General features: G+C 39.6%; 8 protein-coding genes across 8 annotated transcripts; 5 read left to right on the plus strand and 3 right to left on the minus strand.

Annotated features, from left to right (window-relative positions):
• Positions 1-176: 176 nt before the first annotated feature.
• On the plus strand, positions 177-3,429 carry Cbr-mes-4 (the record flags this gene model as incomplete). The annotated part of the gene is made up of 8 exons (XM_045237270.1): positions 177-219; positions 266-894; positions 944-1,500; positions 1,549-1,840; positions 1,890-2,240; positions 2,305-2,664; positions 3,101-3,370; positions 3,421-3,429. 8 exons carry the CDS (start codon positions 177-179, stop codon positions 3,427-3,429), a joined length of 2,511 nt encoding a protein of 836 aa, XP_045093294.1.
• Positions 3,430-3,993: 564 nt separating this feature from the next.
• CBG06707 lies at positions 3,994-6,574 on the minus strand (the record flags this gene model as incomplete). Its single annotated transcript, XM_002647570.2, has 6 exons — positions 3,994-4,222; positions 4,277-4,544; positions 4,594-4,933; positions 5,214-5,299; positions 5,696-5,988; positions 6,036-6,574. 6 exons carry the CDS (start codon positions 6,572-6,574, stop codon positions 3,994-3,996), a joined length of 1,755 nt encoding a protein of 584 aa, XP_002647616.2.
• A 1,758-nt stretch (positions 6,575-8,332) lies between these two features.
• On the plus strand, positions 8,333-8,909 carry CBG06708 (the record flags this gene model as incomplete). Its single annotated transcript, XM_002647571.1, has 2 exons — positions 8,333-8,559; positions 8,663-8,909. 2 exons carry the CDS (start codon positions 8,333-8,335, stop codon positions 8,907-8,909), a joined length of 474 nt encoding a protein of 157 aa, XP_002647617.1.
• A 131-nt stretch (positions 8,910-9,040) lies between these two features.
• Positions 9,041-10,146, plus strand: Cbr-srd-17 (the record flags this gene model as incomplete). The annotated part of the gene is made up of 3 exons (XM_002647572.1): positions 9,041-9,225; positions 9,266-9,843; positions 9,899-10,146. 3 exons carry the CDS (start codon positions 9,041-9,043, stop codon positions 10,144-10,146), a joined length of 1,011 nt encoding a protein of 336 aa, XP_002647618.1.
• A 94-nt stretch (positions 10,147-10,240) lies between these two features.
• On the minus strand, positions 10,241-11,833 carry CBG06710 (the record flags this gene model as incomplete). The annotated part of the gene is made up of 5 exons (XM_002647573.1): positions 10,241-10,302; positions 10,351-10,476; positions 10,522-10,603; positions 10,651-11,069; positions 11,635-11,833. 5 exons carry the CDS (start codon positions 11,831-11,833, stop codon positions 10,241-10,243), a joined length of 888 nt encoding a protein of 295 aa, XP_002647619.1.
• Positions 11,834-12,182: 349 nt separating this feature from the next.
• On the minus strand, positions 12,183-14,762 carry CBG06712 (the record flags this gene model as incomplete). The annotated part of the gene is made up of 4 exons (XM_045237272.1): positions 12,183-12,247; positions 14,286-14,408; positions 14,453-14,534; positions 14,580-14,762. 4 exons carry the CDS (start codon positions 14,760-14,762, stop codon positions 12,183-12,185), a joined length of 453 nt encoding a protein of 150 aa, XP_045093295.1.
• Positions 14,763-16,270: 1,508 nt separating this feature from the next.
• Cbr-srv-9 lies at positions 16,271-18,008 on the plus strand (the record flags this gene model as incomplete). The annotated part of the gene is made up of 7 exons (XM_002647575.2): positions 16,271-16,421; positions 16,499-16,589; positions 16,635-16,788; positions 16,840-16,952; positions 16,997-17,135; positions 17,614-17,891; positions 17,936-18,008. The coding sequence occupies 7 exons, from the start codon at positions 16,271-16,273 to the stop codon at positions 18,006-18,008; spliced, it is 999 nt and encodes a 332-aa protein (XP_002647621.2).
• Positions 18,009-18,362: 354 nt separating this feature from the next.
• On the plus strand, positions 18,363-19,982 carry Cbr-srv-8 (the record flags this gene model as incomplete). Its single annotated transcript, XM_045237273.1, has 7 exons — positions 18,363-18,516; positions 18,856-18,946; positions 18,994-19,147; positions 19,191-19,303; positions 19,357-19,492; positions 19,589-19,872; positions 19,919-19,982. The coding sequence occupies 7 exons, from the start codon at positions 18,363-18,365 to the stop codon at positions 19,980-19,982; spliced, it is 996 nt and encodes a 331-aa protein (XP_045093296.1).
• Positions 19,983-20,718: the final 736 nt, after the last annotated feature.

Raw genomic sequence — 20,718 nt, forward strand, 5'->3', positions numbered from 1 at the left:
TGCAGTACCGCAGTTGAACCGTGCGGCAGTTGCAAAGTAAACTCCGCCCCGATTTCCTCGGAATCGGTTCCTCGAATACAACCCTTCCCCGGAATCGGTGGAGTCTCATCATCTCATCTTTTCTAGAAATATATCTCTTTGAAAAAATTTTATCAACCGCATATTTCAGATAAACAATGAACTCGCCATCGACAAGCTCGCACCCAAGAAGCAAATCCAGTAAGTGGTCGTATTTCGCGAACGGATTTCAATAAACGTTTTACAGGTCGAGAAAATGCCGAGAACGACTGTTCGGAAAAGAAACAGAATGTGAAACACGAAAAAGTTCCATTGAAAGAAGTGAATCGCGACGATTCCGTTTCTACGACAAGGCCAGCTACGAAAAAAGCGGACAGGAAGAAACTGGTCGAAGACTATAATGATAATGTGCCTTTCGAAGGAAACAATTATCCGGAAGGTGCGTTTAACGATAGAAAAATATGTCTCAATGATGAAAATTTAAAAATTAACTGCTATAATGACTTATTATTTATAGAAACTACAAGTCCGATCGATCGGCGCTTCCTCCAGCTCAGTGAGGTTCCGGGAAAAAAACATGGCAACGGGGAGCAGTCTACTGGCGAGTTTCTTCCGGAAGCCGACTCGATGTGTGTGATCTGCCATCAAGAAGAATGTCCAAAAGGAAAGACCGAGCTGATTGATTGTCATGGACAGATGAGTGGAGAAATGTCTGGAGTGGAGAGAATCACAACGCTCAACAAGAATTACGAGGAAGAATATAAGAAGGAGTATGAGGAATTATTGAAAAAGGACCCAAACGCCCCATACAAACCAAAGAAGCTTCTGATTCCAGAAAGACCCTGTAGAAGCAAGTTTCACGAGAGCTGTATTATGGTTAGACTGCAGTCAACAATAGATCAAATAATGAATGTTAGATTTTCAGAAATATAACGCTGCTGGATACTTTTTTCAATACGCTGCAAGACTTGAATGCCAAGCCAAATTCCTCTGCCCCCTTCACTGTTGTAACAGATGCAATGTTGGACATCAGAGACAAACCGCCTATGCCGGAGAGCTTATTGAATGCGCCAAGTGTCTACGTGCTTTTCATATCCAAACCTGTTACCCAGCAGGTGCTCGAGATCAGTATGTGGAATTCCAAATGGGCGACAAGAAGAAGAATTTCGAGTTCTTAATTTGTCCAGCTCATGCTGACGAAGATTCTACAGAATCCGCTTCGAGTGAAAAGAAGAAAGTGGCGGCCAAGAAGGATTCTGGGAAGAGACCGAATCTAAAAGCTTGCTGTTCTGAAGGATGTACTCTCGGTGTGGAATTCAAGTTGATCAATTGTAGAAGCTGTGTCAGATCCTTCCATGTAGAATGTCGAGAAGTCATCAAAATCGATGGAGTACTCGTTTCAAACGACCTGTGCGAGAAATGTCTTTGCAAAGATGATGTTCCACTCAATGTTCCAGTCCTCGCGTTGTGGGAAAACAAAGAGTGAGTTGAGTTCAGTAAACACATAATTTTATCTCTTGATTCTTACAGTTTCTATCTTGCAAAAACCGTCGGATGGTACAACTTCCCATCGAATCGAAGGTCGTCGGAGCCTAATTTCGAAAAACTCGGCTATACAGTGGTTCAGTGGTTATCCGAAGACTCTGCGGGGAAGACGTTCAGTATTGTGCCCGTACACAATGTCGCACCACTCATAGACGAGTACGTTAGATTGGCGAAGCCCAACTTGAGGTCCTTTTGGAAGAAAACTTTCGATGACTACAATGATAAGGGATGTCTCTTCGGACCATATGTCAGCAAGTTAGTCTACCAACCATGGAAGGTTAGTAACCAAATAAAAGTTTATTGATGACTTGAACACCAGTTTACAGACCTCAAGACTCGGACGGAACATTACAGCTCAACCGCCAACTAAGGAAGATTTTGGTGACTGTCGCTGTGAGAACAACGCGCGGAAGTGCTTGGACGAGTCTTGCGATTCTGTCAACGAAGGTGTCGAGTGTCCACCAGATTGCGGAGACTTATGCAATAATAGAAATGTATCCAAGGGATATGTAAACCCGAAGCTGTTGCTTCGGGATACAAAGACCAAGGGTTACGGCATTTTTGCTAAAGAAGAAATTGCGCAGGGGGAATTTCTGGCTGAGTATGTCGGAGAGTTGATAAACCCTACAGAAAAAGCATACCGTCTTCAAATCATCGCTATTTCGAGAGATTTCCAGGTGAATATTGAACATTCAACGTCATTTTAATGTTTCAAATTTAACATAATTTTTTAAACTTCAGGCAAATCAGTACATGATGGATCTCGGAAAAGGATGGGCTGTGGATGCAGCCAGATATGGGAATCTGGCTAGATACATAAATCACTCGTGTGATCCCAATTCCGCATCGTATAGCACTGCCATCGTCAAAGGCGGAAATGCGGAAAATCGGAAGTATGAGCGTCGTGTTTGTGTGAGGGCGACAAGGCCAATTGCAAAAGGCGAGGAAATCACCTTCTGTTATCAAATGGAAAGTACCGTGGAGATTCCGTGTCTTTGTGGAGCTACCAATTGCACGGGATATATGGGTAGAGGCGAGGAAGATGAGGACGAAGAAGACGAGAAGACTAAGAGAATGGGTAGAGCCAAGAAGAATACAAAAGTTTGTCGAAAAAAGATGATAGTTCGAGATGGCTCCGACGGTTCAGAACTTTCATGAATTTTTGCATAGTTGTTTTTGCACAACAAATGAGTACTGCTCATTTCAATTTGTTGTTTTAATGTTTTTTTTTTCGTTCTCATCTACCGTACTCCAAATAATGAAATGCTCACACTTGGAAATTCTCGGAAAATCGAAAAAAAATTGAAAATTTCAAAAACGATGTCATCACTAAAAAAGACAACGTCTTTGTAACTTTCAATGTTTTTTTTCGATTTTTTGAGAGTTTTCTTATTTAGAGTACGGTAGATGAGAACGAATGAAAAATCAGAAAAACAGCAAATCGAAATGAGCAATATTCATTTTGTGTGCAAAAATCACTTTGCAAAAAACGCATGAAAGTTCTGAAACGTTCAGGACCCTTGAGATTATAAGCCAGTTATTACAGAACTCTAAACCAAGCAAGAAAAGACTGAGAGCTCCGTCCGTCCGTGAAGCAACGACTTCGAAGAAGCGGCAATTCAGTGAACCAAGTTCTCGTGCTGTTCCCAGACCGTCTTCTTCGCAACAAGCTAGCACATCTGCTCCTCGTCCTGTACGATCATCAAACGCCCAGAGATCTGTAGAATCACGAGAATCGTGTCGAGATGAACCAGTAGCCACCATTTCTTCTTCAAGGAGAATGAGCACACGCGAGAGGGTTTCTAAAGTGAGTTTAGGCTATCTTTGGTATACTAAATCCCATAGAAAAAATTTCAGTGCGAATGAACACCAGAGAAAACCAAATCGTCACAGAATAATTGTTCTACTTCATTTTTCGCTGAAATCTCTTCATGCCATATTTCACGCCATACTCATCTGATATTTTAAAGAAAACTGACACCTGAGAATTTTCGCCTCGTTCGAACCGCTTTTGAAGCTCGGGTTTCCGATGAAAAACCGATTCTAGAGATCAATCATTTTGCTACCAATCAATCTGAATTTTTTTTCACTAAATCTCGAAATTCGCAGAATTTGATTCGCCCGCGAAATTTTCAGGACCCATTTTTTTTCGACTCGACAATATTAATCCCCATCCAAGAATATTTTCCCCAATCCCCGTTCTATCCTTGAAGTATTTACTCTTTTTATTAGCTCAAAATACTAGAATCTGCTCCATTTTCTTTAGTTTTATCGTCTTTTCAAAACTCTTTTGGGTTTGTATTGCTTTAAAATTCACTGTCATTATACTAGCTTATTGATTTCCCAAGATACTCGTTTGTCTTTCCATGATTGATTATAAACAAAAATAAAAACATCCGTCATTTATCAATAGAAACTGAAAATGAGCAGTTACAGATTTCCAGCCAAATCAGTGAGCACTTTTTCGAGTTGTGGTGGAAGACAGCACTCCATTTGAAGGTTGAAAAATATGCGGAGTTTGTTGAGCTCAGTGAGCCAGAATCGAATGTTGACTTGTAGAAGCGGCGGCAAATTGACCAGAGCGCTCAATTCTAGAGATTTCGGAACTTTTCCGATGCCTGAGGGGGTGGTGTTGGAGAGGTCCGAGGGGTTTGTGCATCTGGAAAAAAAGTTTATGATTTCAAGTGAATATGGTCCATATATGGAGAATAACCTGGCAAAAATGTATTCAAAAATCTTTGCATTATCGACACCACCCGGCCAAATCAGTTTCCCTTCGATTTCCTGGTGCAAGTTAGTGAAAAAGATGGGCGGTGGAGGTGGTGCTTCATAAGTATCCGAACTTTCGGATGATGAAGACTTGACGCCAATTCCCATCTCAAACCAGTGATTCACATATTTCGCAAAACTAAAATTTATCGCATCGACACGAAGCATCGGGCACTCGACCAGAATATGACGTGGCGACGATTCGATTGAGTCTGGAATTCGGAATTTGAGATGTTAGATGCTTTCAGAAAACAATCTCACTTTCTGATGAGTTACTTCTGGGTTTAGCTACACTGACGCGCATTCCAGCCGCCAAACAAACACCTTCTTCCCACGAATTGGCTTCCAGAATCAGCGGATATTGATCGTGACGATGATTCGCAAAGATGTAGGCGGAAATCGGAACTCCCACATCTGATGTCCATTTCGTTTTTTGAGGATTGAAACTTTGAATCTGATATTCAGAAGTGGCGCCGGTGAAGAGATTCGAGAGATTTTTCGGAGATCCCATATCGTCCATTTCGTCGTTTTCCGGACACAAAGCGTACATTTTTCCATTGTGCCAATGAATCCAAACTGTCTTTTCACTGATCACTTCGATCTGCGAGGAAGAGATTACTGTATTATTCGTGTACCAAAAGATGAAGCTGTTTAAGAGAAACGCCAGTGGCCGTGTCCAAAGATCCCACGACAACAACCGTAACCTAATAATATTCGTATTTTCTCCATTTTCGTTCGTTTTCAGTCCATATTTAAATATCAATTTTTTATTTTCCGTAGATGATAAGTCCGGAAAATGAAATTTTTAAGTTACGGTAGTTGCTGTTGGGAAACTCTTCCAAATTTTTGTACCAAAATAACTTTTTCTTCCCGAAACTCACCTTCCATCCAGGTCCAGGCTGAAGTTGTAGACTCTCCACACTTGCCAGACTACTGTAGCACACGTGTATTGTTTCGTTTTTGGGATCTGAAAGTCTACCTTTATGATGGCCTAACTTTTGGAAGTTGAGTTTTCTAGGCCATCAACTTTTTCGGCACACAATGATTTGATATTCACCGAGTGTTTTCTAGGCCAGTTTAACGTGATGGCCTAACTTTTGGAAGTTGAGGTTTCTAGGCCACTAACTTTTTTTCGGTATACAAACGGTTTGTTATTTACCTGGTGTGTTTTCTATACCATTTTTCATGGTGCCCTAACTTTTGCAATTTGAGGTTTTTAGTCCACTATGGTTGAAAACCCACCAGGTGAATGTTAGTTTGTTTTGTTTTTTCGCCAAAAAGGTTGATGGCCTAGAAAACGCAACTCGCGCCAGTAAGGCCATCATCAAGTTAAACCGATATCGATACGACCATGACTACTCACTAGTGATAGCCAATATCGCCGCATTCTCTGCCAGCCACCCCTTCTTCGTTCCGATCCATGAAGCAGCATGAATTGAGAACGTTTTTCCGAACCTTGGAGTTCTTCCGAATGTGTATCCATGTGCCCACACTTGTTGTTCATCGTGTTTGAGGACGATGAAACTTCCGACAGGAGTTTCAAACGGCGTTGGTGTCACGATACAACGGATGATGGGACGTGGCATTCCGATCGAGTGGACACTTCGAATGAAATGAGTCGTAGCAGCCAGGTGATCCCAGACGCTCGAGAGAACTCTAGGGTTTTTTTGAAAATAAATAAAGATCAATTTTTTGTGGGGTACCTGAATGTAGATCTCAAATTCAGTACCAGAACCGGATCATCAGTGATTTGAATCCCCACAACTGCATGACGACTACCAATCGGTCCCATTGAGAATGGTACCAAATACATCGTTCTCCCATTCATACATCCGTTGAATTGTTTTTCCTTCGAAAATTCAAAGTGGCTTGCGGACATATAATGAGAACTCAATCGAACATTCTCAATGTTATCACTAGATCCAGAATTGGTTGATCCTTGGGGTGCTGGTTTCCCAGGTTCCGCATCGACACGATCCTTCGTATAAACATTGATATCATCGAATCCAATATCAGTGATATTTAGATGCAAACGATTCAACATTTTCTGCTCCTCACCTCCGAATTCATTGGCAATCGCGTCACGAAGTTCCTGTGCTTCAAACACCGATCCGTTACAAATTCGAATTGCAGAAGGCGTCATAAGTTGGACGCATTCATTCAGAAAAATCGAAACTTCTGGAGACAGCCATGAGAGATCTCCTTTGACGACAGGAATCTGTCCGTAATTCGGGACGATCATTGTGTTGGTTTGACGGGGGACGATAAATTGACATACTTCACTAACGCGGTCTCGGAATTTGACGCTTGGATATTCTGGGAGAAGAAAAAAGCTGATGAGCTAGATAAGGCGAGAATTGAAACTCACTGCATGTTGGACAATCTGTCTCTTCCATCGTTTCGAATAGAACACTCTATTTCATGCAACCTGAAGGTCCGAGGTGTATTGTAAGAAGTACTGTGGAGCCGGCTGTGGTGACGTTGATGACACAAAAAAATGGATTTCAGAATTTCACGCGAGATTATTTTTATAGGTGATGGCGTGCCTGGAGCGCGTATCTTTTCAGATGTATTGTTGCGATGTATCGAAGTCTACCGTAAACACTCTAACTTTGAGCCCTCATATGTATCTCGATTCCTATGAAAGATATGAAAAAGTGATTAGCTGATGAGCTGTTTATCATAATATCAAAAATACTTTTTTAGTGAATCACATCTTGATATGTTATGTTTTGTGGGACGTGTTTTTGTCGAAATTCGGTTTTTTCCAGTTTTCTCAAAAAGTGAAAACGTGGCTTTATTTTTGTACACTTTTAGTAATCACTCCATTTTTGAAGTTTTCGAAACTTTCGATTTTTGAGACTATCATTATGTGGAGTGCTTTATTAGCAGCCGCCAATATGCACATGATTTGTTTTCAGCGAGTGATGCATATTTTTATATATTAGGTTGTTCGGAAAGTCCTTTCCATTTTTAGCGTCAGATACATTCAAAGTAAAATAGGTCAAAACGATGTCGGATAAATTGGAGGTAATGACCATCGTTATCAATGACTATCTGCCAATGCCCCACTAAATTGTAGATGCCTTCCTTCCAGAACTCCGGTCACAGCGAGTTCAAAATCAAGTCAACCCATTTTTGATACGTAGTTTTGAAGTAAATTTTCGTCAATCAAGATGACGTTAGAAGTGGCTGGATGGGTAATAATCAGAAAGTAGAAGGTTAGAGCTATACAGTGAATAAGGCAGAATCGTCTAGACATATCCACCGAGATCGGCCTGGGTCTTCTTTCCCGCATGAGGTTGCTAATTTTAATTTTCAAAATAAACCTTTGCGTTCCTCTCCAATGGAGATCCACATAAAGTCTGAGTTATGTCACCTGACAAGAATAGGTATGGGTCGTGAAAGTGACACTATTATCAGGCAGCTCCTAATACTCCATTCTTTGGTAGACCACCATACCGACAACATCCCATTTTTAACACGAATTTCACGTTTCGAGACGTCTGATGGTTGAGCGCCTTTGTCAACCCATTTGGCTTGTCGGTTATTGTAATCACACATTACCCATTTATCACCACTAGCAATGGTTTGATTCCAACATTCATGTGTGAAACGCAGGATGAGAAGATTCAAACAGGTGCCCACCCGGGGAAAAAAGTTGCGTTGAGCCAAAAGATGGGGTCAATTTCTTCCCACTTTTTGACTGTGCCGAGAGTTTTCAATCTACGGTTTTTTAACAAAAGGCTTGCCACTGATGTACTTCATATATCACACACAGTTTGAGGCGGGTCCCTTTCTTTCCCGGCTTTTAATGCATCCAAACCTAAGCCCATTTGCCTTTTTGAAGGAGGATTTTCGTCAAACAAGAATTCCCGTTTTTCAAATTACTGAATCCAGGTTGTGATGGTAGTTCGAATGGGTGCATTTGCGTTGTTAACCGCTACTAGTTGGCGATCGACTTCAGCTAATTTTAAGATCAGATATAAATACAATTAAAATGATAGTCCAAAAATGGAAATTAATAGAGCCGGAAACGGTGAGCATATCTCATTACACGAAAAGGGGGGGGGGGAATGATCTCCGTTGGGGTGCAGACACTATTGGACCCCACCAATATACTGATAAAACGACAACTTCCTCGCTTTTACCCCGTTCAAAAAAACAAAGTTTAAAAACAACAGATCAAAAACGAAAAGGACTTTCCGAACGACCTAATATATCCCAGTTATTTTTTTTTCATTAAATAATTGGAATATTTCCTGTCCTAAGAGACTCCACTATAGTTTGTTCTAGATGCTGCCATTATTCATAAATTCATTGTTTTCAGAGTAATCTTAAACAAGCTTACCTTAGAGATTAGGCTCCCTAAAAAGCACAATGACGACAATGGATTAGAACATTTTTTTGGGAAAAGGAATGTTTTGTTGCTTAGCTACAGTAATCCCATCTACACTCCATTCTCATATAAACTCCAGGAACAACATTCGCCAGACGATTCGGACGTCATTACCGCCCGGACGTCATTACCGCAATTTACTTCTGTTTTCCTTATCTCTCTAGTCTGGCACCAATGAACAGCTGATTTTTCCAAGTAGAATACAATTCAGCTTCACTATATAATTTGAATACTCCACTCGTTTAATGCCTTTTAATCACCTTATTTTTCAGCCCTCATCTGAAAAAATCTAGTAAAAAACAGCAAGGTATGAATATCTTTTTTGAAATATGGCACTGGTTATGGGCACTTTTTGGATGCTCGTTTAATCTATTGCTAGTCTACGTTGCTGTATTCAAAACACCAAAAGCGATCCGATCCTATGCAACATTGATTATCAATTTTGCTATCACCGATTTCCTGGAGTGTTTTTTAGACTGGTTTACGCAGTTGAGGTAAATTAAAGTTTCAAGTTCCACTAATTCATTTTTCCAGACTTATTCCAACGCCAGGAGACATCTCCTTAACTTATATTGCCAATGGTCCATGTCAATACATCAACCCATTTAGTTGTAAACTTGGAATCAGTCTTCTCCTCCATTGCCTCCCCCATGCAGTATGGTCTCTCCTTCTCTCATTTGGATATCGATACTACATCCTTCACCATTCAGCACTATCCCGAATGACCCTATTTAAGATTCTATTGCTCATTTATATTCCTTCATTGTTTCAAGGGGCAACTTATTGGAGCACACTGGCAACGAAAGAACAGATCCTTCCACTTGCCAAAAAATGGTTCCCCGATTATCAGTTAGAAACTGGTGTTATCACTGGAATCGTTGACACCACCAACTGGGTTGCTGCCTATGGCATCAGTCACATCTGCCTCCCAATTTTTCCTGTCTACACATCTATATTCATATTCCGCCGGAAAATTATTAAACACTTGGAAGAGAATACCCAAATGATGTCTTCAGACACCAGAGCAGCGCATGCTCAGCTTTTGAAAGCTCTCACTTTTCAAGCACTGGTCCCAGCGTTTCTAGGTGTTTCTGTGATTTGTTATATTCTTTGTAAGTTATACAAACCGTCGTTCTGAACAAAAAAAATCAAATGTACGATTTTCAGCACAAACCGGACTTGTTGTCTCTCCAATTCTGGAATACGCAATTTTCTCCTCCTTCATTCTTATGCCTACCCTATCTCCTTTCACCTACTTGTGCTTTGTCAGACCATACCGTCAATTCTTTATGAGAGTTATCAGAAGAAGTATGTTCCTTCCAACACGCCCCATCGAAAGTTCTACAAAAGCAGCTAGATTTGACTCTGGAGGACAGGTGTCTCATTTCACAAATACTGGAACCGCTATTTGTTGATCAAAGTCATAAAATATTAATCATTTATTTTTCAAATAAAGAATTTCACATAATTTTTGAACATGACTGCCTAGCCAGTGAGATCCATGGTTTTTCAGTATCTGACACTTTTTGTCATCTGCTCACAGCGTATGATCTTTTGCTTTGTCTGCGATTCTGGAAGTTAGAGTGATTTATTATCGAAAGTTATCAAAAGTCGCTTACTCCAAAAAAAACACCGTCTCATACAATGAACCAGCTCCATTCGAAAAGGCTTATAGCTCAGAATGAAGGTTACTGTAGACAGAAGCCCATGAAGACCAACAATACACACTATTATGTCTCCAGGAACTGAAAGATCTTTTGAACTTTTCTGAATCAATTATCCAGATTCACCTGCATTGTAAGAATGAGAGTGAATGCTACATAATATGAAAACCATAGTCGGTGCGAACAAAAACACATTCGGTATAGTCGCCTGAAAACTTTTTTCTAAAACAAAGATCTTCTTATTTCAGAAATCACCGTCAGTATCAATGCATATAAGAACCCCATCTGCCGTTTCCTTGTGTTCTTGGAAGTTAGGGTTTTGTAGGCTTTCATGATACGAAAACTGTGGAATACAATACCAACTATAAGATTACTACAAAGAGTGAGAAAGACTACATATCCAATGATCTGCTTAATCATCCCGAACCAAAAAATAACTATTCGCGAATGCCAGAGATCACATGGTGGATTACTGTACACTCTTTGAAGAGCATTCAGGGAAACTTCCTGGTCAGGGAAAGTGGCGAGAAATGGGATGGTAAACAAAAAAGTCATGAAGTGTATTAAGATTACAAGTGTTGCGAAATTTGTAGTTTTGATTTTTAGAAAATGAGATTGAGGAAGAATGCTTTGGTGGCGATAGGCAAACAGAGTGATCATTGAGAGGAACACTCCTGAAAATTGTTAAAAAATAACTGTTTCGAAACTTTATTCATATAAGCCTCGCGAGGAGTTCAACTTATGGGACGAGTATTGAAGGTTCCGCGCCACTACCGACTGTGCCACGCGGGCAAGAGCGTGCGAAGGCGGACACCACATCTGTAGACTAGTATTGTACACCGTCACGTCAGAATTCATACCGTAACTCCAAAAAAAACTCCGATAATCTCCTGTCCTCCCCTCAATCAACTTCAAGGTTGTCGAAAACAGGGCCGCGCTTTTTGGTTAGGGTATTTTTGGCATGGGTAGGATTCGGCAGACTAGCGGCCCTAAAAGTTTCTCGTTGTTTCCAACAGCCTTCACTAACTTCCTTGTTGTTTGATTTCGTTCTAGCCCTATTTCATTTCCAGCCATAGAAAACATTTATACATAGTTTCACAGAGGGTAAAATTCCGTTTGGACTTACACAGAACCCGTCTTACCCGTCACCCTTTCTAGTTATCAGACCCAGTTCTTTGGTTGCTACAATATTTCTGAAATTTTTGGATGTTCTCAGAATTCTTGAAAGTTCAATTACACCGAACCAAAACAGCAAATGATTGAACGCATACTCTAACTTCAAAAATCTCAGAAAAACTCCGGCTCCTCCATTACCTGCAAATCCAGTACCCATAGAATATACCACAACAGTTGTATCTAGTTGTAAATAATCAAAAAGACCTCGGGAATAATATGCGATGTATGGAAAAAATACGACGGGAACCAGACCGACACACATAGTCGCACTATAAAAAGTTACCCAGAACTGATGAGCCAAAAGAAGACATTTTGAGATGATCAAATGTTTTGGAGTCAATTTGCAAATGCAATATATTGCAAATAATGAGAGTGGAATTTCGATTGCCACAATCACATGTAGGAAAACTGACGAAGCTGTGTGATTTACTTCGGAAGAATTTTGGCAAGAATCCGGAAGTGAAACCATTGAGGGAATGAAGCAATGAGTTGTTTTCATTCTTTTATATATCAATTTTTTAATGACTTTTTCATTTACCGATGAAGGCTGAAAAACTACAAGGCACATGGGAAAAACAAAGCAAGGTGATGAGATCAATAACAATTCACAATTAGTATTTAACAGACTTCGTGCTGCATTCCACTTTAACCGTACTATTCCTCGAGCCAGATTTGCCTGAAAAATAAGATGATGATGTGTTGGTTCGATGTAATTTAACTTTCAAGAATTCTGAGAACATCTAAAAAATTCAAAAAAAATTGTAGCAACTAAAGAACTGGGTCTGATAACTAGAAAGGATGACGGGGAAAACTGGTTTTGTATAAGTCTAGACGTAATTGAACCTCTCTGAAACTACAAAATTTTGCTATGAGTAAAAATGAAATAGGACCAGAGAGAATTTGAATAACATGGAAGTTGATTCAGAGGATTTCAAAAGGGATGTTCGGAATGGCATTTTCCGAAATATTCGGGAGTTTGGAAAACTCCAAGCTTCAAAATTTCGGAATTTTGAAATTTTGGCACAGGATCCAAGGGTACATTGAAAAAGGATACATCGAGGGTATATCCAGTTCTTAAGGTCATGGAGTGTATGGTGTTATAGCCTATTTGTACGCCTATACAGGGTGGCTGAAAAGTATTGAGACACTTGTTATGATGGCTCTTGGCACCGTGCCAAGTCGTATTTTCGAAAAGTTTCGTATTATTTCGAAAATAGGGAGCGTATATAAGCCGACATTAGAGCCATTTCCCATCACTTTATCTCTTCACGAAGTTATGCGAGCTTCTCCTCATCGCCAAACCATTGCCAAGCTGTTCAACGACGGCATCTCCACCGGTGACATCGCTCGAAGACTTCTTCTTCCGAGAGCAACTGTCTATCGAGTTGTGCAACAATTGAAAGATCGAGGACATGTGTTGGAGCTTAAGAAAAGCGGAAGACCTCGTACTGTCAACACTCGCCGGACTCGTGGCATCATCAAGAAGAGAATCACACGAAATGATGCGGTCAGCATGAACCAAATGGCTTCATCGCTCGGAATCTCAAGACAATCGGTTCAATCCATTTTGAAAAAGGACTTGGGTCTGAACAGTTATCGGCTCCTTCGTGGCCAATACCTCACAGAACAGTCCAAGAAGAATCGGCTCGAAAAAGCGAAAAAGTTGCTCGACGCACTCAAGGTGCGCCGCCTCTCTGAAGTCATTTGGACTGATGAGAAAATTTTTACGGTTGAGCCGCTTCCGAACCGACAGAATGCTCGGCAATTGTTGTCAAAGGACGAAGCAAAGTCCCCAAAACGTCGTCTGGCCTACAAGAGACTTTTTCCAAAGTCAGTGATGGTGTGGGCTGGATTGACGTCGGAAGGTAAAGTCCCATTGGTTTTCATTGATAGAAATGTGAAAATCAACTCGGATGTGTACCAAAAGTTGGTGTTGATGGATGTTTTACGTCCGTGGGTCACTAGCCACTTTGGCCAGCAACCCTTCATTCTTCAACAAGATTGGGCCCCGTCCCATGGCTCGAAATCCACGAAAGCTGTTCTCGACGCTCATTTCCCTGGCTACTGGGGCAAGGACATGTGGCCCGCTTCCTCGCCCGATCTGAATCCACTCGACTTTTCCGTTTGGGGATATTTGGAGGAAAAGGTGATGGCTCGATCGCACCCAAATGTGGATTCACTTTGCTCAAAGCATGGGATGATCTTGACGATGACTACCTCCGGCGCACCGTCGCTTCTGTTCCAGCTCGTTTGAAGGCGTGCATCAAGGCCGAAGGCTCAAACTTCGAATATCTCCTCTGATATCTTTTCTATTACTATCATTTGTTGAAAAAATAAATCTGGTTCTTTTGTTGAAACTCCATTTTTGAAAATACAACAAAAAACAAGTGTCTCAATACTTTTCAGCCACCCTGTAATTTTGAGAAAAACTCAAAATAGACTGTAAAAATTTTTTCGTCCTATCACATGCACCATACCCTTGGAACCAATGTACCCTAAAAACTAGATATACCCTTTTCGAGAACCAGATGTATCCTTTTCCCACTATCCCACCACAAACAGTTGTTCCGGCCGGAACTTTACTCCACAATGCTAGGAATTTTCAAAATTTTCGGAATTCAGAATTCCTTTCCGGACATCTCTGGTACAGAAAATGGAATAGTCTTGTTCGGCGGGGAAACTTGCAAGAATTTACTTCTGTGATCTCAACTCACTGCAAAACAGTTTCCTTCTCAGTCGATCTGCCTCCAGTCGGTACGGTTTATGACTCAAAATCAATGTTAACGTAGACAGAACTCCATGAATCGACAGAGAAGACACCATATATTCCCCGAGAGCTGGAAAACTTGTTATTGTTTTCAGGTAATGAATTCCGAATCACCTGGATTGTATGACATTGAATTCTCAGCTCCTATTAACATTCCCGTTATCGGGAAAATTAAGAAAACATTTGGAACCAGCGCCTGAAAAAATAAAACGTATCACTAAAAACAATGACTTTGACTCACAATCAGAATAAGAGCATAGAAAATTTTCATCTCGATTGCTCTCGATGGTGTGACCATCAGAATACAGTATACTGCGAATACCGAGACCGGAATCTCAAAGACAATTGTGAAATGAATAAAAATATTTGAAAAGTTATGATCAACATAGCTAGAGTTGCCACACTTTGGAGGGATAGCCCGCATCAGGAAGTTGGGTTTTGATTTCCTGAACTTTATGGAATCTAGACCAAATAAAAAATATAGACCTCGTTTTTTGAATAATAAGGTTGTCAGAAGCAATTTACCGGTTATCCTATCGATAAGATGCAGGTGAGTTTTGAACTAGGCAAGCTTAACACGTGATTAAGAGTGAATAATAGAGAACACAATATACCACAAGTAACAATGACATATAATCTTTATGATAAACGTTTTGGAGTTTTCGTAGTGCTGTCTCTCCTGATGTCCGCCTACGTTTCAGATGCCATATGGTGGGATTCTTAGAAACTTCGGAGTTTATCATCTGATTAGGGAATGGTGAAAATAGGTCATGAAGTTACGGCACATGACCTATATCATTGGAAAGCTGAGGAAAAGTTATTGACGAATATGCAATCAGAATCAGCTCAGCGGTAGACAGCTCGGAACAGGTAGGCCTTACAATTAAGCTCTCGATTCACTACTTTTTTCCTCATTCAATAGAAGTTTTATATCGCTTAGAAACTAAACGAAAAAATCCAAAAATTGTATTGAAATTGAGGAGAACAGTAGTGAACGCAGACCTTAAGACCTAATATTCTCCGAGCTTTCTTCCGCTTAGCAGATTTTGATTACACATTTGTAAATAACTTTTTATCATCTTTTCAATGATATAGGTCATGTGCCATAACTTCATGACCCATTTGCACCATCCCCTAGTGAGCCTTTCAGAGAAAATCTTTCTTTTTTGTAGACCACAATTTCTGTAACTGTTACAAGCAGACTTTTTGGACTTGATTAGCCCTTTAACAGTTCAGCATACTAGTCGACAAGCGGGATCCCGGGACCGGAACGGGGGAATAACTTGCTTCAACTTGAAATTGTGGGAAAAACAAAATAATTGATGGCATTGACGAGCTCAACAATCTTCAATAAGAATCGATCAGCATCTAAATCAGTAACCGGGCGTTAGCCGGGCCAATAGTTTCTGCCCTCCGAAATTGGCCTGTCGACAATTATCCAGCTCATGAGTTGATTTAAAAAATAATGAAGTTTGGCAATCGGGAGTCATCATATTTTTCTTTTTTTACATTTTGGCCTAGAATTGCGGAAATTTAGTCATCTCGCTTAAAGGATTAACTATCCAAATTTTTCAGATTGATTGAACACCGCGGAATACAGAAAGGTCATCCTAGATTTCCCAATGTTTCTGCAAAATAATTTTTCGAACTATTTATGATGCGTTTTTATTTTATTCCCACTCATTAATTGGTATTAAACTAACTTCAATTATCTATAACTTCCGAGATTTATCTTGGTTTTTAAAAATTAAACTACAAACATTTTTCGTCATTGTTTTCTTAATCTTCCCATAAAGCACGAGTTGCTTTTTCCATCGTATCAACTGACTTTCCGCTCGAGTTATCCATTAGCTTTTTTCGTTCGTAACGTGTAGGAAGGCAAGTACATCTTATTTGAACTGAATACGAGCTCACTATAAGGTTCAAAAGAAAATGTACCACGAAATGTACGAGTTCTCCTTCTGGTTCGTAATTCTGGAGTCTCTAGTTTTAACGGCTCTGCTACTATTTACAACTGTCTCGTTTTTCCTCTATTTCATAGAAATTCAAATCATATTTTCTTACCGGAAAACCACTTTTAGAGGTAAGATAGGTAGGTGTCCAATGAAAGATGAATGTCTACAATGTTGTTCAAGCTCAAATACGATGTGATATTTTCAGGACCTTTCTACCGTTTGATGTTCGTTGGAATAATTGTCGACATGATTTCCGCTATAAACATGTTCACCGGGCAAGTGATCCCAGCTAAAAGGTAATTCCAATTTTCCTTTTCTTTTCCATTCCTCTGTAATTTCAGATGGTTTGAACCATTCCTCCTTCGCCATCAAAGTTTGCTCGGCGCAACATTTATTACAGTAACCTACGGAGCTCGTTGTATCCAAGGAGCCACTGCGACTATTTTGTCGTTCTGTAGAGTTTGTGCAGTTTGTTTCCCGATCTTTTATCATAAGGTTCGTAAACCAGTACCCCACCAAGTAAACAGTAACAACTAGAAGTTTCAGCTGGGCCAGCCAAACTACATTTACACCGTGCAATTTTTACAAGTGTCTGGTGTTTTTGTAGCATTGGCACTTTTGGGACCGGATACTTATGAGTATATAATGGAGGATAATGGGTAAAACTGTAGATTCATGTCATCCAAGAAATTAATGTTTTCAGGCTATACGCTGTGGGATCCGATGACGCGGATGCGGAATGGTTCTACAACTTTGTGACCATTATGGAAGTATTCTTCGTGCTAGCAATCGTGGCAAACAACATGGTGACATACACAATGTTCAAAGTAAAGTTCAGTAAGGTAATTATAGTTCAGATGACCCATATACAATACCGGTCAATGATTTGTTGCCTTTTTGACCATTTTCAGAAATCTGAAGCTTGGCTTTCAAGTGTTCAATCACTTTGGAAGTTTTGGAAAGTGCTAAACAGACCTAGATTGAAAGCGTTGCATTAACAGAATTTTTCGAAAATTTTTAGTTTCCAGCTATTTGCCGTTTTTTGGAGGGCACCCCTCTTTTCCTATTTTGTACTGAAAACGGGAAAAAAGAGGGGTGTCCTTCGGAAATCGGAAAATAGCTGAAAAACTAGGGATGCTCAAAAAAGTCTGTGAATGCACAGCTTTCAATCTAGGTCTGTTTTACACCCTCCAAAATCTTCAAAGTGATCGAGAACTTGGAGCCGAGATCCATACTCTTGAAAATGATCAAAATGGGCGGAAACCAACTAAAAATACGTCATATCTATAACTAGTACTGTGAATGAAGTTTATTTTTTAGAAGAAAAATATAAACACCATCTCGCCTAGTAAATACCAAGGGAGCCAGGAGAAGCAAAAAAGGGAAAACGGTCTGGACAAAATGACATTCATCGTATGCCTCGTAGAGATAATCTATTTTGCGTTCATAGTCTACTCTCTCCAAATCAATCAATCAATGAACAAGAGAGTTTTCTACTTTCTCTACAATATCCTCTGTGTGATCTATTCCACATTTTCCGCCTGGATGCTTCTTTTCGTTTCGAAACCAATCAATGCCCAGTTTCATCAGAGATTTTTGTAAGTCTAGCAGATGAGGCTTGAACGTCTTTTGATATTTTCAGAAGCCTGACATCTCGCCGTTCGACTCGATCCATGTCAATTTCTGTTCAAGGCAGTCGTGATGCTAATAAATGATCTCAAATTTTTATTGTGAATAAATGTGATCTTTTTGATTTTGTGTTTTGCAATGACTTCACCTTTTCTTCATGTTTTCCATTGCAGCACATGGGACCTCTGGCACGTGCTTCACTTACTCACATCAATTTTTTTCAGTTTTCTCACCACTGCACATTCGTCATGCTTCTATAATTTTTCTGTTTCACTTTGAAAAGTTTTCTAAACCAAACACACTGTGTACGAAGATCAGAACGAAATGCTTCTCAAATCTTCTATTTCGGACACTTTTATTCTTTCAAGCAGAAGTTTGAAACTTATTAGTTTTGTGATTTTTCATTACCATTTCAAAACTTCAAGAAAACAATTTCAGACATGAACAACGTGGTCTATGAGACTTTTCCAGAGTGGTTTCTAATTGCTGAAACTGTTTCTCTAGTTTTGTTATTGGCTATTACGGGCATGTCATTTGCGGTATATTTCGTAGAGATTCAAATTTTGTATGCCTCCAGGAACACGACTTTCAAAGGTTTGAAGATACCGTAAACTTGTAATAAGAGGGTCTCCTAACTTTGAGCCAATTTATCTCGGTTCCTGTCGAAGATTTGAAAAAATTGTCAACTGATAAATTGTTTATCATAAAATCAAAACATTTTATTAGTCAGCATATTTTAAATATCTTGCATATGAGTCTAGATAATTGAGCTCAAACTTCAAAGTTTTCGGTGACTTTCTATCATGTAGATGGTTTACGATAGTCTGGTACATTAAACCGAGTTTATGAAAGTTTAAAAATTCCTACTGAAAAAAAAAATTTTAGTCACCGTAACTTTATCAACCTTGTAAAGTTTTCACTTGCCCATTTCAGGTCCATTTTATCGGTTGATGTTTGTTGGTATCTTGGTGGATATAACTTCTGCTGTCAATCTTTTTGCCCTGCAAATCATTCCAGCTAGAGGGTACGGTAACTTAACCATAACTCCCCCTAGCATCTGAAATCTTTCAGATGGCTCTCCTTTTTCTACTTTACAAATGAAAACTGGCTCGGCGCCATTTTCTACGCTATTACCTATGGTGGCCGATGTGTCCAAGGAGCCACTGCTACCATTTTGTCATTCTGCCGAGTCAGTGCCGTATGCTTTCCTGTATTTTATCAACAAGTGAGTGCCCCTTTTGATCTTTGATAATTTCTCCATCATTAAGTTGAGCTATGCAAAATACACGTACACTATGCAAGCCATGCAACTCTCCGGAGCAGTTGCTTCGGTTCTTTTGTTGCTCCCTCGTGAGTACAAGTATATGAATGAGAATGGAGGGTTCGTGATTTTCGTGGGAAAAACGAAGAAATATAGTGTTGTTTGATCTTCAGGTACTACTCCGCTTTTGTGAACAATGAGTTCAGAAAACCATTTTATAATTTTGTGGCGGTGCTTGAGGTGTTTTTTGTGCTATCCATCGTTGTGAATAATCTGGTGACGTATATCACATATCATTTCAAAATCAAAGTAAGTTAGAAGAATCGAACAAGTCAAGCAAACCCAAAAGTATAAAGCTAGATAACTGATCTAGAAAAATTTAATTGCTTCAAGAGATCATTTCAGAAGGGTGCATCAAAACGAAATTCGGTATCAGGATCACAATACTTGATGAATAGGGAGAAACAAAAACGGGAGAGTAGTTTGGATAAAATGACTGCGATTGTGTGTTGTGTGGAGCTTCTATATTTTGCATTCGTTGTCTACTCCCTTCAAATCAATCAATCAATGAACAAGAGAGTTTTCTATTTCCTGTACAACATTCTCTGTGTCATCTACTCCACATTCTCTGCCTGGATGTTACTTTTGTTCTCTAAACCAATCACTATTCAATTCAAACAGCGATTCTCGTAAGAACTGCTCTTTTAACTTTTAAACTCTGTGAATTTTTTTCAGAAAACTTAGTTTGAAGCAGTCCCGCTCGTTCTCCATATCCGTCCAAGGCAGTAACAATAGATGAGAGAGATGTCTCAAACTTCTGAAGTGTTCTAAATTTGTATTGATATTAATAAAATTATTGTTCTGAATCTTTGAAAATTAACTGGTCTTGTTGACTTCTTCAGTGTTCTTGAAACATTGTTGTTTAGAGAAAAACACCGGAATTTTCTCTTTTCTTTGGCAGAATACAGTGTGGCGTACAATTACCCTAAATAACGATTATATCTTTGATCACAAGTCTCTTAAGGGCACGAAAATTGGTTGAAAATTGAATTTACGTTTGATTCAAAGCTGATAAAAATTTCAAAGCGATTCCTCAAATCTAGGTTTTGTTATGATTGTCCGAAGATGAACGGTGTAATATTTCTTGCTTGAGATCACGCAACTTTAACAAGCTATAACTCTGCTCAAAACTGATAAGATAAATTGAAAGTTGGCCAGTTTTATGAATTATTTGAAGTTATGCACTCCAAATATGAGCCTAGTGGAACCCATTACTCATATTTTATTGTGTAGCTACAGAGGGCTTGTCCGTTAAAGACTACAGATACAAACTTTAAAAAAACCTCCATCAGATCAGAACCGTTAAAGGAGGGGAGACATCAAAATTTTCAAAAGTTTTATTTTTTCTCAAAAGAGGTAACTCTAAAGTATAAGTATAGTTTTGTAATTAAAAACCAGAAAAAAAGGCTACACCGACGAAAAAATGCTTTTTTTTCTGACCGTAATTTCCTCACTCGTTTGCTGCAGCGGCGTCG

The sequence above is a fragment of the Caenorhabditis briggsae genome (genome assembly GCF_000004555.2).
Source record: "Caenorhabditis briggsae complete genome, chrV, whole genome shotgun sequence".
In the NCBI taxonomy this organism is placed as follows: Eukaryota; Metazoa; Nematoda; class Chromadorea; order Rhabditida; family Rhabditidae; genus Caenorhabditis; species Caenorhabditis briggsae.